General features: G+C 56.3%; 1 protein-coding gene across 1 annotated transcript in view; it reads right to left on the bottom strand.

The window, feature by feature from the left end:
• Positions 1 to 8,087: 8,087 nt before the first annotated feature.
• FHDC1 (FH2 domain containing 1) overlaps positions 8,088 to 13,910 on the bottom strand; it is a 38,744-nt gene continuing 32,921 nt past the window's right edge. The window contains exon 12 of the mRNA XM_078863307.1: positions 8,088 to 13,426. Coding sequence (XP_078719433.1) covers positions 10,841 to 13,426 — 2,586 coding nt within the window. The 3' untranslated portion in view covers positions 8,088 to 10,840. The remainder of the gene's footprint in view (positions 13,427 to 13,910) is intronic.

Genomic DNA, 13,910 nt, shown 5'->3' with positions numbered 1-13,910 from the left:
TATAAATGTATCTCCTTCTCTCTTGGCCCTATCCTTGTCCTCATTCTGACAAGGCGCCATACAGATACATGCAAATTATAATTATTCATAATCACACACATTACAAAGGTCATATCGCCTTAACAAACTCCGCCACAGAACGGCCGAGTCCTGGATCGTGCTTGGATGGACGACCACCGTGCATAACAGGTGTTATAGGCTGCATCGGGGCTACGTTTGTTGGCAGCCACAGGGAAAGTGCAGCAACGTCCATCGTTGCACGATTTACTTCCCTGCTCCCGCGTCTACTGTCGCCTTCTCGCCACCACCAACCTCCACACTGGACACGCGTGGCAAAGTTTGGTAAAGGTGTGGGCAGGTGCTCATCCAACAGCGGGCCTGGCAAAAGGAACGCTGTAGACGTGCATGTATTTATTGGTTACATGCCTTTAGGACTGGCCTGTTTGCTTGCTTTGCAAGTATGCACAAGCCGAGGTGGATTTGCACGTTCGGCGTCGAGTAAACTTAGATAAGAACATAAGGCGGCGACTGTGGTTGGCATGGATCTCCTTGGCAGCGGGTTGCTATTGCGAGCCCTCGTGTTTGTGTGTGTTTCCTTTGCCCCAAGCGGATGGTGTTTGCCACACTGGCCTCGGGGATGGAGCAAAGTGGCAACAATGGTGAAGGCGAAAACATTTACCAATGGAAAGCCCCTCGCGGTCTGCAAGACTCACTTTTCAGGACCTCCGATTAGCACGGCTGGCTATTCACGGTGCGCGAAAGACGTTCAACATTCATGTACGTGCATACAGGAGGGGCTCCTGCTACACAGGGGAAAGAGGTTGGACCAATTCTCTGGGTGTCTTCACGTGGGAGTGAACCAGAGGGGGGAAAAACACGCAGGAAAGCCGACAGGAAAGCAAAGATGACACTCAACACTGACATCTCCTGGCCAGACGTCGCAGACAAAAGGTTTTCCAAACTATCCGTGGAACTCTGCAGACCGTTTCTAAGTACTGTAATGTACGAAGAGGCTGTTGGGGTAGTTACTCGCAACCGTGATACACCGAGGGAAGGGGAGTCAATGGTAGAACGTATGGAAAGGGAAGAGAGGAGAGAGAATGGGAAATGGGAACAAAATGATGACATATTAACGGAGGCGCTGTAATTGTATCTTTGTGTATTTCGTAAACTAATTAAAGTGGCTAATCCCATGGAGTTGAAACGTCGCATTAGCAAGGCTGCCCTGCGCGTCACGTGCGTATTCGAGGACACTGCCACAGCGCCCTTGTCGCAGCGTCCTGCTGCTGCTGCCGTCTAAATAATAAATTCCACAGCGTCATTGGGGGCCGTCCATAAATGACGTCACGCAATTTTGGACGATTTTTGACCCCCCCCCCCTCGTCACACGGCGTCACAAAAAGTCAGACCCCCCCCCCTCAAATATGACGTCACAAAGCTCTGCTTGAAATCGCTTTAAACTATTGTCATTGTAGTGCGTATTTAATGTGCCGCTGCACTCTGATGTTGTAGGAGAAAACATTTATTAAGAAGTCTGTTTAATTAAGTAGAACGTGTTGTCTATATTTATTTAAAGTTGCGCATTTTGATGTGACGTCACATTTCTTCCCCCCCCCCCTACCTCACACATCGTCACAAAGGTCTGAACCCCCCCTAGGTGCGTGACGTCATTTATGGACGGCTCCTTGGACACGCACCGCGTTGGGTTCCTTGTTGTCTGTGCACCACAGCCAACGCACCATCACCATCACCGCCACCATCACCGCCACCACCATCACCACCACCATCAAACGATTTGCTTGAAACGGGGAGCCTTGTGTTTATTTTTACGTGCGCTGCGGAGAGCGCAAGAGGTGTCCCCGTGACGACAGAGGGCAGTGCAGCCTCACCGGGCAGCCCGTCTCGAGGCCTTTGTGACGATGACGAGCGTGGCTATGGTGACGATGGCACACGCGGGAGGGCACGCGACTCCATGCCAACGAACGACCACGGAGGGAACACAACCTACGGGGATTATGCGGGAGCCACACACCGCAGTGTGCGCGCATCGATGATTATAATTAGAGCCCGGCCTCCGATGATCTCGCTTCCACGGTGCCTTTTGAGGTTTGGCACGAAGGGGGGTAAAATAAAGGGAATACAATTTACGTAATTTGCAGAACTGTGTCAATCACCTGTTGGGTCGGAGCCTGGGCAAAGTGTTGTCCTGGGTGGGTTTTGCCGGGGGTTGTGTGACACCATCTCACACGTGGGTTGTGTGACACCATCTCACACGTGGGTTGTGTGACACCATCTCACACGGGGGTTGTGTGACACCATCTCACACGGGGGTTGTGTGACACCATCTCACACGGGGGTTGTGTGACACCATCTCACACGTGGGTTGTGTGACACCATCTCACACGTGGGTTGTGTGACACCATCTCACACGGGGGTTGTGTGACACCATCTCACACGGGGGTTGTGTGACACCATCTCACACGGGGGTTGTGTGACACCATCTCACACGTGGGTTGTGTGACACCATCTCACACGTGGGTTGTGTGACACCATCTCACACGTGGGTTGTGTGACACCATCTCACACGTGGGTTGTGTGACACCATCTCACACGTGGGTTGTGTGACACCATCTCACACGTGGGTTGTGTGACACCATCTCACACGTGGGTTGTGTGACACCATCTCACACGTGGGTTGTGTGACACCATCTCACACGTGGGTTGTGTGACACCATCTCACACGTGGGTTGTGTGACACCATCTCACACGTGGGTTGTGTGACACCATCTCACACGTGGGTTGTGTGACACCATCTCACACGTGGGTTGTGTGACACCATCTCACACGTGGGTTGTGTGACACCATCTCACACGTGGGTTGTGTGACACCATCTCACACGTGGGTTGTGTGACACCATCTCACACGTGGGTTGTGTGACACCATCTCACACGTGGGTTGTGTGACACCATCTCACACGTGGGTTGTGTGACACCATCTCACACGTGGGTTGTGTGACACCATCTCACACGTGGGTTGTGTGACACCATCTCACACGTGGGTTGTGTGACACCATCTCACACGTGGGTTGTGTGACACCATCTCACACGTGGGTTGTGTGACACCATCTCACACGTGGGTTGTGTGACACCATCTCACACGTGGGTTGTGTGACACCATCTCACACGTGGGTTGTGTGACACCATCTCACACGTGGGTTGTGTGACACCATCTCACACGTGGGTTGTGTGACACCATCTCACACGTGGGTTGTGTGACACCATCTCACACGTGGGTTGTGTGACACCATCTCACACGTGGGTTGTGTGACACCATCTCACACGGGGGTTGTGTGACACCATCTCACACGTGGGTTGTGTGACACCATCTCACACGTGGGTTGTGTGACACCATCTCACACGTGGGTTGTGTGACACCATCTCACACGTGGGTTGTGTGACACCATCTCACACGTGGGTTGTGTGACACCATCTCACACGTGGGTTGTGTGACACCATCTCACACGTGGGTTGTGTGACACCATCTCACACGTGGGTTGTGTGACACCATACGACATCACAGCAGTCAGCGCAGGTTGGTGAAGGATGAGTGTAGCTCGGTGCCGATCTAGATGTCACTCGCCACTGATGTTAGCCGTGAGCGGGCATTAAACCGAGGTTGCTGGATTTATAACGCAGTGTGCGAAACAATGTACCTCCGCTCCACCACGTGACGTGCAGAGGGTATTCTTGGTTCTTTCGGTAAAGTCACGTAGAAGGGAAATAATATAAATAAAACATAATAAAATTCTCACGACGTTTCGGCCACAACGCAAGCAGCCGTCCTCAGGTGAAAAACAGAGCCGTTGGAAAGACAGCGTCCGATAGCTGTTCTTCACCTGAGGACGGCTGCTTGCGTTGTGGCCGAAACGTCGTGAAAATTTTATTATGTTTTATTTTTTATTATTTTATTATTTCCCTTCTACGTGACTTTACCGAAAGAGCCAAGAATATGAATCCCTGCAGTCACGAAAGCTTTAAATCGAAAAGTGCAGAGGGTACTTTAAGACACGCACGACTCTGCGGCCTGAGTTTCATTACTGGCCATGGCTCACATCAGTGGCAAGTGACATCTGAAACGATGCTGGTCCTCCTCTAGATTTACTCAGCCTAAAATTCACACTGGAGATACAAATGCAGCCGGACGTTGTCTTGGCCAAACCATCAGCCTCGTGCGCCATTCCAGACCCAATATGTGCTCGCTAACGGCACTTGCCCCCCACAGTCTTAAATGCTACACGGGGGGCTCTTTGCCATGTTCACGAGCTGTACGTATGTTAAACTTCTTTCGCACCGTACGTAGCCTATCGTGCTCTAGCGGAGGAACGGCTGTTGAGGGAGGTCTCTCCCCACTCGGTGAGTGGGAGCCGTTCACAACTCGAGTCAACTCCTTTCTCTCTCCCCCTTTTGCCCTTCTCCCCTCGCGGCGGCTGAAGCCCTCCGCTTCTCTGCGTGTCGCCACATTCTTTTGTCTCTCAACATCCAAGTTCTCAGCCACCGGGGCTTGAGCATAGTGTGGGTCAAGAGGTCATGTAGCATCGGTGGTTGAGCCATGACCACTTTAGAGACCATGGGTCAGGGTCAGATATTTCACTTGCACGGGATAGGATGGCGACACTCCAGGTGTCACAGATTTTCTTTTTAACGACCAATCCTGCTATTTTCAAACGAACAAATTATCAAGAAATTAATGATGATCAAAAGAAATCGGTGCAACTGATAACAATAATGATACAAATTATTAAATCAAGAAAGCTTAATTGATTCTCAGGAATGTTTTTTCAGGTCGTGCCTTGGGATGTTCAATCAATCCCTACGCATAATAGGGGTAAACACTCAAGGCTTGTACACGCAGGATATATTCAAAACCCACTGCTCTACAGCCATGGCCTGGTCACCTTGAGATGCATGCCAACGTTTGCCATTCCCACCCGGCCTCCCATCCAAATACTAGCCACGCTCAACACCAGCTTAGTTTCAGAGATCCGACGTAATCCAGCACTTTATCCTTTGGTAATGAGCCACCATAACGTGGTAACAATGTCTGCTCTGGCCCTTGGACTGCGTGACAGCGAAATGTATCACTTTCAAAACCAAACAAACTCAACACACTCGTCAACAACACTGCCTTCACAGCAAACGACGTAATCGGCGTCGTCCCGGCCAATGTCCCTGCTGCATAGCGCGTTGGGTTCTATCATTTATATGAAGAAGGGCCATTGCCCGAAACGACGCCGATTATATCCAGTTCGTTTTTATTGTTTTATTTGAAGGCAGTGTTGTCGTTGACAGAGGGTGTGTGTGTGTGTGTATATTGTGCTTGTGTGGTGTAGCGGTTAGCGCGCTGCGCTATAAACCCGGCGACCCGGGTTCGATTCCCGCTCACGGCCAACAACACCGGTGACGATTATCTGAACCGGTCCTGGGCCTCCCCTAGGTCGACTCAGCCTCAAATGAGTACCTGGTGCGACGTGTAAACATCGCCACTGGGGAGACAAAGGCGGTCGGGCGTGGTGCTGGCCACCCACCTCCTCGTGTACCGTTTCGGCCTTCATAGGTGCTCGCTAACAGCACTTGCCCCTACAGTCTGTTCAGGTTATACGGGGGATCCTTATCCTTGCTTGTGCGCCACTGCCAGCCGCAGCAGCGGCGGCATCGTCATCACGCGAGTAGCGTTCACAAACCGAGTGTCCCATGCGTACCTGAACACCGCAGGGCCTCTGAGCAGGCGGGCCGCGTCAGGCTGGACACGACCCCAGCAGAGGCCGCAGGACGTGGCCATCTCCGCGTTTGTTCCACCCCGAACGAAACGTCCTCGCGTTCGGCGTAACGCGTGGAGCCAGCGGCTGTTCCTCCACGCACGACCAACGGGGGGACGGTTTCTAAACCCGTCGAGCTAAACGAACCAGCGGATCTGGATTTCTAATCCTGAAATGATTGCCTCGTTGTTCAGAAGTTATCAATCTTAGACGCCGCCCGCCCTCTCCCCGCTATGCATTTAATTCGGGTCCAACTGATAAATCCCAGCTGGTACAATGAATGTAATCAAACCAATCAATCAATTAATTCATCTGTAAAGCAACAGATGAAGAAACACAACGGTAATTAAACGCGGGATTGCGAGGGTCGGTAGTCGTGACGCGCATTTATTTACAAGCACGCAGCGGAGTCCCGCCGCCGTCTCGCCCGCGCTCCGCACTATAATTTATTTCTCGCCGACCTGGGGCCACCTCGAGTGGGGTTAGGGCGAGGCCCGTGGGGCAGTAGTAGGAGGAAGGGGGCTGCAGGAGTCAAGCAGCTCTACGTTAATCCGAACGTCGCTGTCGGGTTAACGAAACGGCTCCCGGTGAGATCTGTGAATGTCACGCCGCTCGGCACGTGGGCCCCTTCAGCTGTGCACCTGAAGGTGTCACGTGGGCTCAGGGAGAAGGCACGAGACGGAGAGAGCCACTCACATGACAGACTCACTCACTTTCACCACAGACTCACTCCCCTACACCACAGACTCACTCACCTACACCACAGACTCACTCACCTACACCGCAGACTCACTCACCTACACCACAGACTCACTCACCTATACCACAGACTCACCTACACCACAGACTCACTCACCTACACCACAGACTCACCTACACCACAGACTCACCTACACCACAGACTCACCTACACCACAGACTCACCTACACCACAGACTCACTCACCTACACCACAGACTCACTCACCTACACCACAGACTCACTCACCTACACCACAGACTCACTCACCTACACCACAGACTCACCTACACCACAGACTCACTCACCTACACCACAGACTCACTCACCTACACCACAGACTCACTCACCTACACCACAGACTCACCTACACCACAGACTCACTCACCTACACCACAGACTCACTCACCTACACCACAGACTCACTCACCTACACCACAGACTCACTCACCTATACCACAGACTCACCTACACCACAGACTCACCTACACCACAGACTCACTCACCTACACCACAGACTCACTCACCTACACCACAGACTCACCTACACCACAGACTCACTCACCTACACCACAGACTCACTCACCTACACCACAGACTCACTCACCTATACCACAGACTCACCTACACCACAGACTCACCTACACCACAGACTCACTCACCTACACCACAGACTCACTCACCTACACCACATACTCACCTACACCACAGACTCACTCACCTACACCACAGACTCACTCACCTACACCACAGACTCACCTACACCACAGACTCACTCACCTACACCACAGACTCACTCACCTATACCACATATTCACGAGGTGTCGAACGGAGCGTGTTCCCACGAGCCGACGTAGAGAGTCCACGTTCACATTGATACACGATATTGATACACAATATTGATACACGATATTGATAGACGACCTTTATACAATAGACAGCTTTCGTTTATATAAACGTAATTGGCAAGTGGCATTAAACAACAACAACAAAACTCATTTAAAAAAACAAGTTGACATATCTCGTATCACAGTCAGACACGAAATCTCGACCTCTCTTCCCCTGACGGTCTGGGATCACAGCGATTCCTTCAGATTGTTACATCTCTCTTGGTCCCGAGTTCATTTGTTAGCAGCCTTCATTAATCCAGGCGTAAGTCATTAGTAAGGGGGGGGGGCACCAGTAGGCAGAGGTGGGACAAAGTCATTGTTATGCAAGTCCAAGTCGAGTCGCAAGTCATCAAATTCATGACTCGAGTCTGACTCGAGTCCAAGTCACATGACTCGAGTCCACACCTCTGCCAGTAGGTAAGTGAGGGAGTAGGAGTGAGGATAATGAAGTAACGCTCCAACCTGACCGTGATCAATGACACGCGTGATGGAAAACACCCCTCAATCAATGTCATAATCCGAGCGCAGGCAAACGTCATTCAAGCATGACACTCGTTTTTACATTTGTCCAAAGGAGTAGTAACCACGGCTGGCTTGATACATTGTCCAACACACTCGAACCAGCTTCATTTCAGGCCATTCCCTGAATTCAAATAATAATTCTAAGCAGTAGTACTATTATTATTATGATTTGTGTTGTTGAACACACAGCCCTTTTGTCGATCCACTGATGGACGAGTGCTGGTCGTGGGGGTTCATTGTTCGACGTTACTTCACCAACAGTGCATCCCGAAACGAAACGCGGGTGTGTGTCTCGCCGTGACTCGGGACCCTTCAAACCCACACGCCGCTCCGTGCAGGCTGGGGGTGGGGGGGGGCAGGCCTGCGACCCCCTTCGCCCCGTTTGTGTCGGCAGGAAAGGGCCGCGCTAAGCGAGGCAGCGGTGGCAACGAGGGGCCAGGGCACGCTCACAGCGCGCTCCCAACGTGCGACCGCCTCCCCCCCCCCCCATGCGCTCTGTCGGCAACGTGGACAGCGAGCGCGTCTGTGGGGTCAGGGGTGGCGTGGGGAGACATTGGATCGGCGAGATCTTTGGTGGCTCCCAGAATTTCCTCCCGGTTTTGTTTATTTTTCCTCCGTCTTTTTTTTGCTGCGCGGTTCTCATTGCTCCGTTCCGGGTTGCCTTGTCCCCCGAATCGACATTGCCGATGTGTTGTCTCGTCGTTGCGGGCTGGCTGGCGTGGAGCTTGGAGGTAGTTATGTGTCCGCTCCACCCGTGGCTTCTCGCTGCAGTCACTAAATGAACGGGCTCGCGCGCGTGTGTGTTTGTGTCCGCGTGTGTGTGAGTGTGTGTCCGTGTGTGTGTGTGTGCCCGCGTGTGTGAGTGTGTGTCCGTATGTGTGTGTGACTGTGTGTGTGTGTGCCCGCGTGTGTGTGAGTGTGTGCCCGTGTGTGTGTACCCGTGTGTGTGTGAGTGTGTGTGCCTGTGTGTGCTCAGCGCGTACGATTCAACGCTTCAATTCAACCGTCTGTTTCTGTGGCACGGAGGGGATAGTGGATGGAGCGGTGGCTCAGGTGGGGGGGTCGCTACCCTAAAACTTTAGACAGTGGCGACAATTCATGTACTGAACCCCCCCCCCCACATTAAATATTACCAATCATGGGCCCCTTCGGTTCCTTGACACAGCCGTCCATCCGATGAGATTCTCATCATTCGTCTACAAACAAAAAACCCCGACAACAATGTCCCTTCAACTTTCAAAATCGTTCCCGAACATCTGCGGAGAGACGGGGACGGCCCGACACGCGCCGCACATCACACCAAGACAAAGATCCCTCGTATAGCCTGTAACAGACTGTTGGGGCAAGTGCTGTTAGCGAGCACCTATGAAGGCTGGCACGGCACAAATTGGGGTGGGTGGCCAGCAGCACGCCCGGCCGTCTTTATCTCCCCAGTGACGATGTTTACACACCGCACAAGGTACTAATTTGAGGCTGAGTCGACCTAGGGGAGGCCCAGGATCGGTTCAAATAATCGTCACCGGTGTTGGCCGTGAGCCACCAACCCACATCGCCACCGAACGCTTCCGGCTCCCCTTCTCCCATCGACGCGACGGGAAGGGGCGCGCGTGGCACGGCTCGTCACGGGCCCCGCGCACTGCTTCTGTTGCTCTCGTTCCGTGCACCAGCTTCGTCAGAGTGCACGGCCGTGGCCACGGCGAGGCCGCCGCCGCCGTCCCGGTAAGCGCGCAACGTTGGGCTGACGTTGGCACGTGGTTGGAGCCGTTGGAGCAACGGGGTGGCCCAGTGTTGACCGAACGTTCTACGTTTACCGGGTGGCCCTGGCTGCTGCCCCCACCCCATCCGCAAGGTTGCCATGCCTACCACTGTCAAGGTTGCCATGCCTACCACGATCAAGGTTGCCATGCCTACCATGATCAAGGTTGTCATGCCTACCACGGTCCAGGCTGCCATGCCTACCACGGTCAAGGTTGCCATGCCTACCACGGTCCAGGCTGCCATGCTTACGATGATCAAGGTTGCCATGCCTACCACGGTCAAGATTGACATGCCTACCACGGTCAAGGTTGCCATGCCTACCACGGTCCAGGCTGCCATGCCTACCACGATCAAGGTTGCCATGCCTACCACGGTCCAGGCTGTCATGCCTACCACGGTCTAGGCTGCCATGCCTACCGACTTCTCGGCATTCTCCACGTGAATAGGGAAAGAGACGTGAGCGGTTGTCTCGTGAGATGGAGACAGAAGCCGGGCGGTGCTGGATACAACTCGTGAGAGACACGTGCCCCACAGTACACACTGCTTAACCGCAGTGTGTACTGCGCGCGTGTCATTGTACAGTGTATGTGTGTACGGTGTATGTGTGTGCAGTGTGTGTGTGTGCGTGTACCATGTTAACACATTTAAACTCTTGTGGCTCCACATCACTCGAAAAAAGCCAGTGCATCACGTGATTGAGTTCTCAATACATCAGGGCCAGAGATGTAGCCGAAGGTATACGCTCATTACACTCGTTCTTCGATAAGTACTCAAGCGAATATCGTTTGGGCCGTGCGTGTAAAAGAAACAGAGCAGCACCTGAGATGTGAGGCAAAGGTATTTGTTTCCCAGGGTGACGTTATCAAGAGTCCCTCGCACGGGGGACCCCACCGCCGCTGGCACGGAAGGCACAAGGTGGCACAAAGCGCACGGTGAGCGATCGCCGCGGTCGACCTCGACTCCGTCGGGACCTCGCCGGCGCGACGAGTCGGCGCGTTTGCTGTGAAGGTACGTCGGTCAGATAATCTGGCTCGCTTCAGCGTTTGCTATACGTGACTCTTTTTTCGTATTTTTTTTTTTTCTTCCATCTATTAACTTTCATCACCGTCACTTTTCTCTACTTCCACAGGGGCCGGCCCGGCCTGTTGTCCGTGGGGCTACATTTCTCCGACGATGTTCTCCGAATTCCTATCGCGGGTTTCAGAGGCACCGCCGCCGCCACCGCCACCCGGGCAGCGGCCCTGACGGACAAATTCCTAGGCCCGTCCGACGACGCGGGGCTCACGGTGCCGTCTCTCGGCCCGGCCTGCGGCCCATCCGTCCGCGCCGTGGGGCCGCAGTGCCGGCTCAGCGCCGGCAGATCCGACGACGACGACTTCCTCGGTCCCAGCTGCGACGAGGAGGCGGACAGGTGGTTCCGTGTGAGGCCGTGCTTCGGCGTCACCGCCGACAACCGGACGACGAAGCCGGCTTTCAGATCCGGGGATTTCACTTGCCTCGAGTGGTCAAGGCAAACGGGAGAGGTGGGAGAGGTGGGAGAGGTTGCGCCTTTGCCGTCGGTCCGCTGAGACTCGGACCGCGTGACTTTGTTGCCGCCCTCGGGAGGCTTCCTGGCGGAAACGCCAAAGCTCTGCGACCGCTCGACGGCGGAGGAGGGCCGCGAGGCGGAGGGACGCGGGCCCTCGACGGGCGCCCCGGCCTTCACCCGCACTGTCGCCCTCAGCCTGTCGGACCGGTTTAGCGGCCCGCGGACGTCCGTCGTGCTGCCCCCCGCTCCCGACGTCGCTCGCAATTTGCTCGCCGGGTTTTTCCTCTCGACAGAGCTGGCGCCATCTCGCACGTCGGGCACCGAGAGCGCCGGCTGCGGCTTCCTGCATCCGCCGCGCTCCACGTCCGGTTTGCGATCAGACGGGGGCGGCGGCGGCGACTTTGGATTCGGAGACATCACGGACCGCCGGAAGGGGCTGCCCCGTTGCAGGTAGGACGACGTGTCGGGCTTTTCCTTGACGCTGGCCGCCTTGACCGGTTTGGCGGGCGAGGCCGTCGCAGACGTGCTGAACGTCGTCCTGTTGCTCGCCGGTTTCATCGTCACGGCGCCCGACGAGCTCGCACCCCCCACGGGCCTGGGCCTGATGGGCTCCGCCGGGACGTTGTAACTCCGCGTTCTCTGGACGAAGGCGGCCACCTTTGACTTCACTTGCCGCAAGCCCACGACGGGCGGCGGAGTCTCCCTCCTCGGCTCCTCCCGCGCCTTCGGCGCCACCTCCGTGTCCAATTCTTCCCGTGGATCATCGGTCGGCGCTGGTTGGTCGTGGTGTTCAGACGGCGCCGACGCTGGCGCTTCTTCCTCCGCGCTGTCAAGAGAGACGCGACGCTCGACTGCTTCGTCAGAGCAGCACGACTCGCCGGTTTCGCTCGCTTGCGAGGCCTCGTTAATGACAGCGAGATCCGGAGAACCCCCCCGAAAATCCTTGCCTGCCCCGGGTGTCTCTGTAGTGGGTGCGTTTGGCTGTGACCCACGCACGTAGTAAACCATCTGCACCTCTGCATCAGGCTTATCGCTGCCGGCCGGTGCCGGGACGTCAGCTGCCCGTTCTGTCATCGGCGCTGGGCCGGCGTCGATTTCCTGCGCAGGTTCTGCCACGGCCCTCCGCGTCTCGGGGAGTGCGTCTTTTGTCGTCTCCAGGTCTACGAGGACGACGTCGCCCGGCTCCTCCGTATCCCCGGCGGCCGACTCCGGCTGCTGAGGCGTGACCTCGACGACAGCGCCGTCGTAGGACTTCAAGCCCTTGACGAGCTCGCGCCGCTCGACCACGCCGTTGATGCGGTCGTATTTTGTCGCGCTCGGCGACGGGGCCGTCGCGCCGTCCTGGCGACGATCGGGGGCGGCGGACGCGACATCCGGCTCCGAGGTCACGGGTTCCACTCGCCCGTACCGCCTGGCCACGGGGGCGGCCCAGGGCGCAGTTCCGGCGACGGGGCTGGCGCTCCTCGTGTCGTTGTGCACGGCGCCCAGCGCGATGCCCAGCGCCTTCTCCAAGTCGGAGATCGCGCCGCTCACGCCGCCTCCGATGTTGGCGCTCCGCCTGTACGGCCTCGCGGTGACGCCCTCCCAGTCGTAGCGCCTCGCCACCGTCTCGCCGCAGCCGGCGCTGCTGCTGCTGCTCCTCTCTACCGCCCTGCCCAGGGGCCTCTCCGCGTCTTCATCCCGCCACGCCAGGCGGTTCGTGAGGCTGGTGGCGCGCTGACCCCTGACGAGGTCGCCGCTGCGACGGAGGCTGCTGGACTTTTCGAGCGGCCTGTGCTCCCTCTCCCGGTCGCCGTCGAAGTCCCGCTCGCTCGGCTCGCCGGCCGCCGTCACCGGCGGCGACACCGGCGGCGACGCGTGCAGAAAGTGCAAGAGGTCACGGCCGCCCAGCTCCGACGGCAGCCGCCTGCTACGCCGTGCATTGGTGGACCCGACCGAGGTGCGGGAGAGCGCGAGCATCGGCGAGACGGGCGTCACGGGCGACGTGCCGGCGTCGGGCGACTCGGGCGGAGCCTGCTCCGGGTCGGCCTCGCCGCCGCTGCCGCTGCCGCTGCCCCGGGGAACCGGCTCGTCCGCGGGGAAGGCCAGCGAGCGCCGCTTGGCTCCCGGCGGTAGCGAGGACGCCTCCCGCGTGCGCTGCTGCCGCAGCTCGTTCATCTCGCGCTCGCGGTTCTCCTGCCAGAGAGTGGAGGGACGGAGATTGGGCGGCGGCACGGAGGCACGTGTGAGCACGTAGCCACGGGTGACGGCACTCGCGCTGTTAAAATCGTGGCCACTGGCGTAGCTTTCGGGATGCGCAGGCAGTGCAACTGCACCGGAGCCCACGGGCTAGGGGAGCAAAGTCACCGGGCTTCGAGAAGAGGGGAATTTGGACAGAAGGGCCCCATTTAATTCCTCACACCAGATTCCACGTCAACCACGCCACTGCCACCGCTGGCGAAGCGAGGGCGTGGGGTGGTTCAGCGTTTACCTTTTCAGATAAATTTCATATAAATTCACGTATTCCGACATGCGGTTCAATTCCAAACATAAACAAACCTGGCCAAAAAGTTGCCGGTCATACTCGCCCCTATGTACAGCGCTTACAGTTGGAATATCGCAGGCCTGGCCGTTGCTTTCTTTTAACAAGCACAAGAGGGGTGGAGGGGTGGGGGGGGGG

Source organism: Lampetra fluviatilis, chromosome 15 (assembly GCF_964198595.1).
Source record: "Lampetra fluviatilis chromosome 15, kcLamFluv1.1, whole genome shotgun sequence".
NCBI lineage: Eukaryota > Metazoa > Chordata > Hyperoartia > Petromyzontiformes > Petromyzontidae > Lampetra > Lampetra fluviatilis.
Note: the sequence above shows the minus strand (reverse complement) of the source record. Positions and strands in the feature narration are given on the sequence as shown.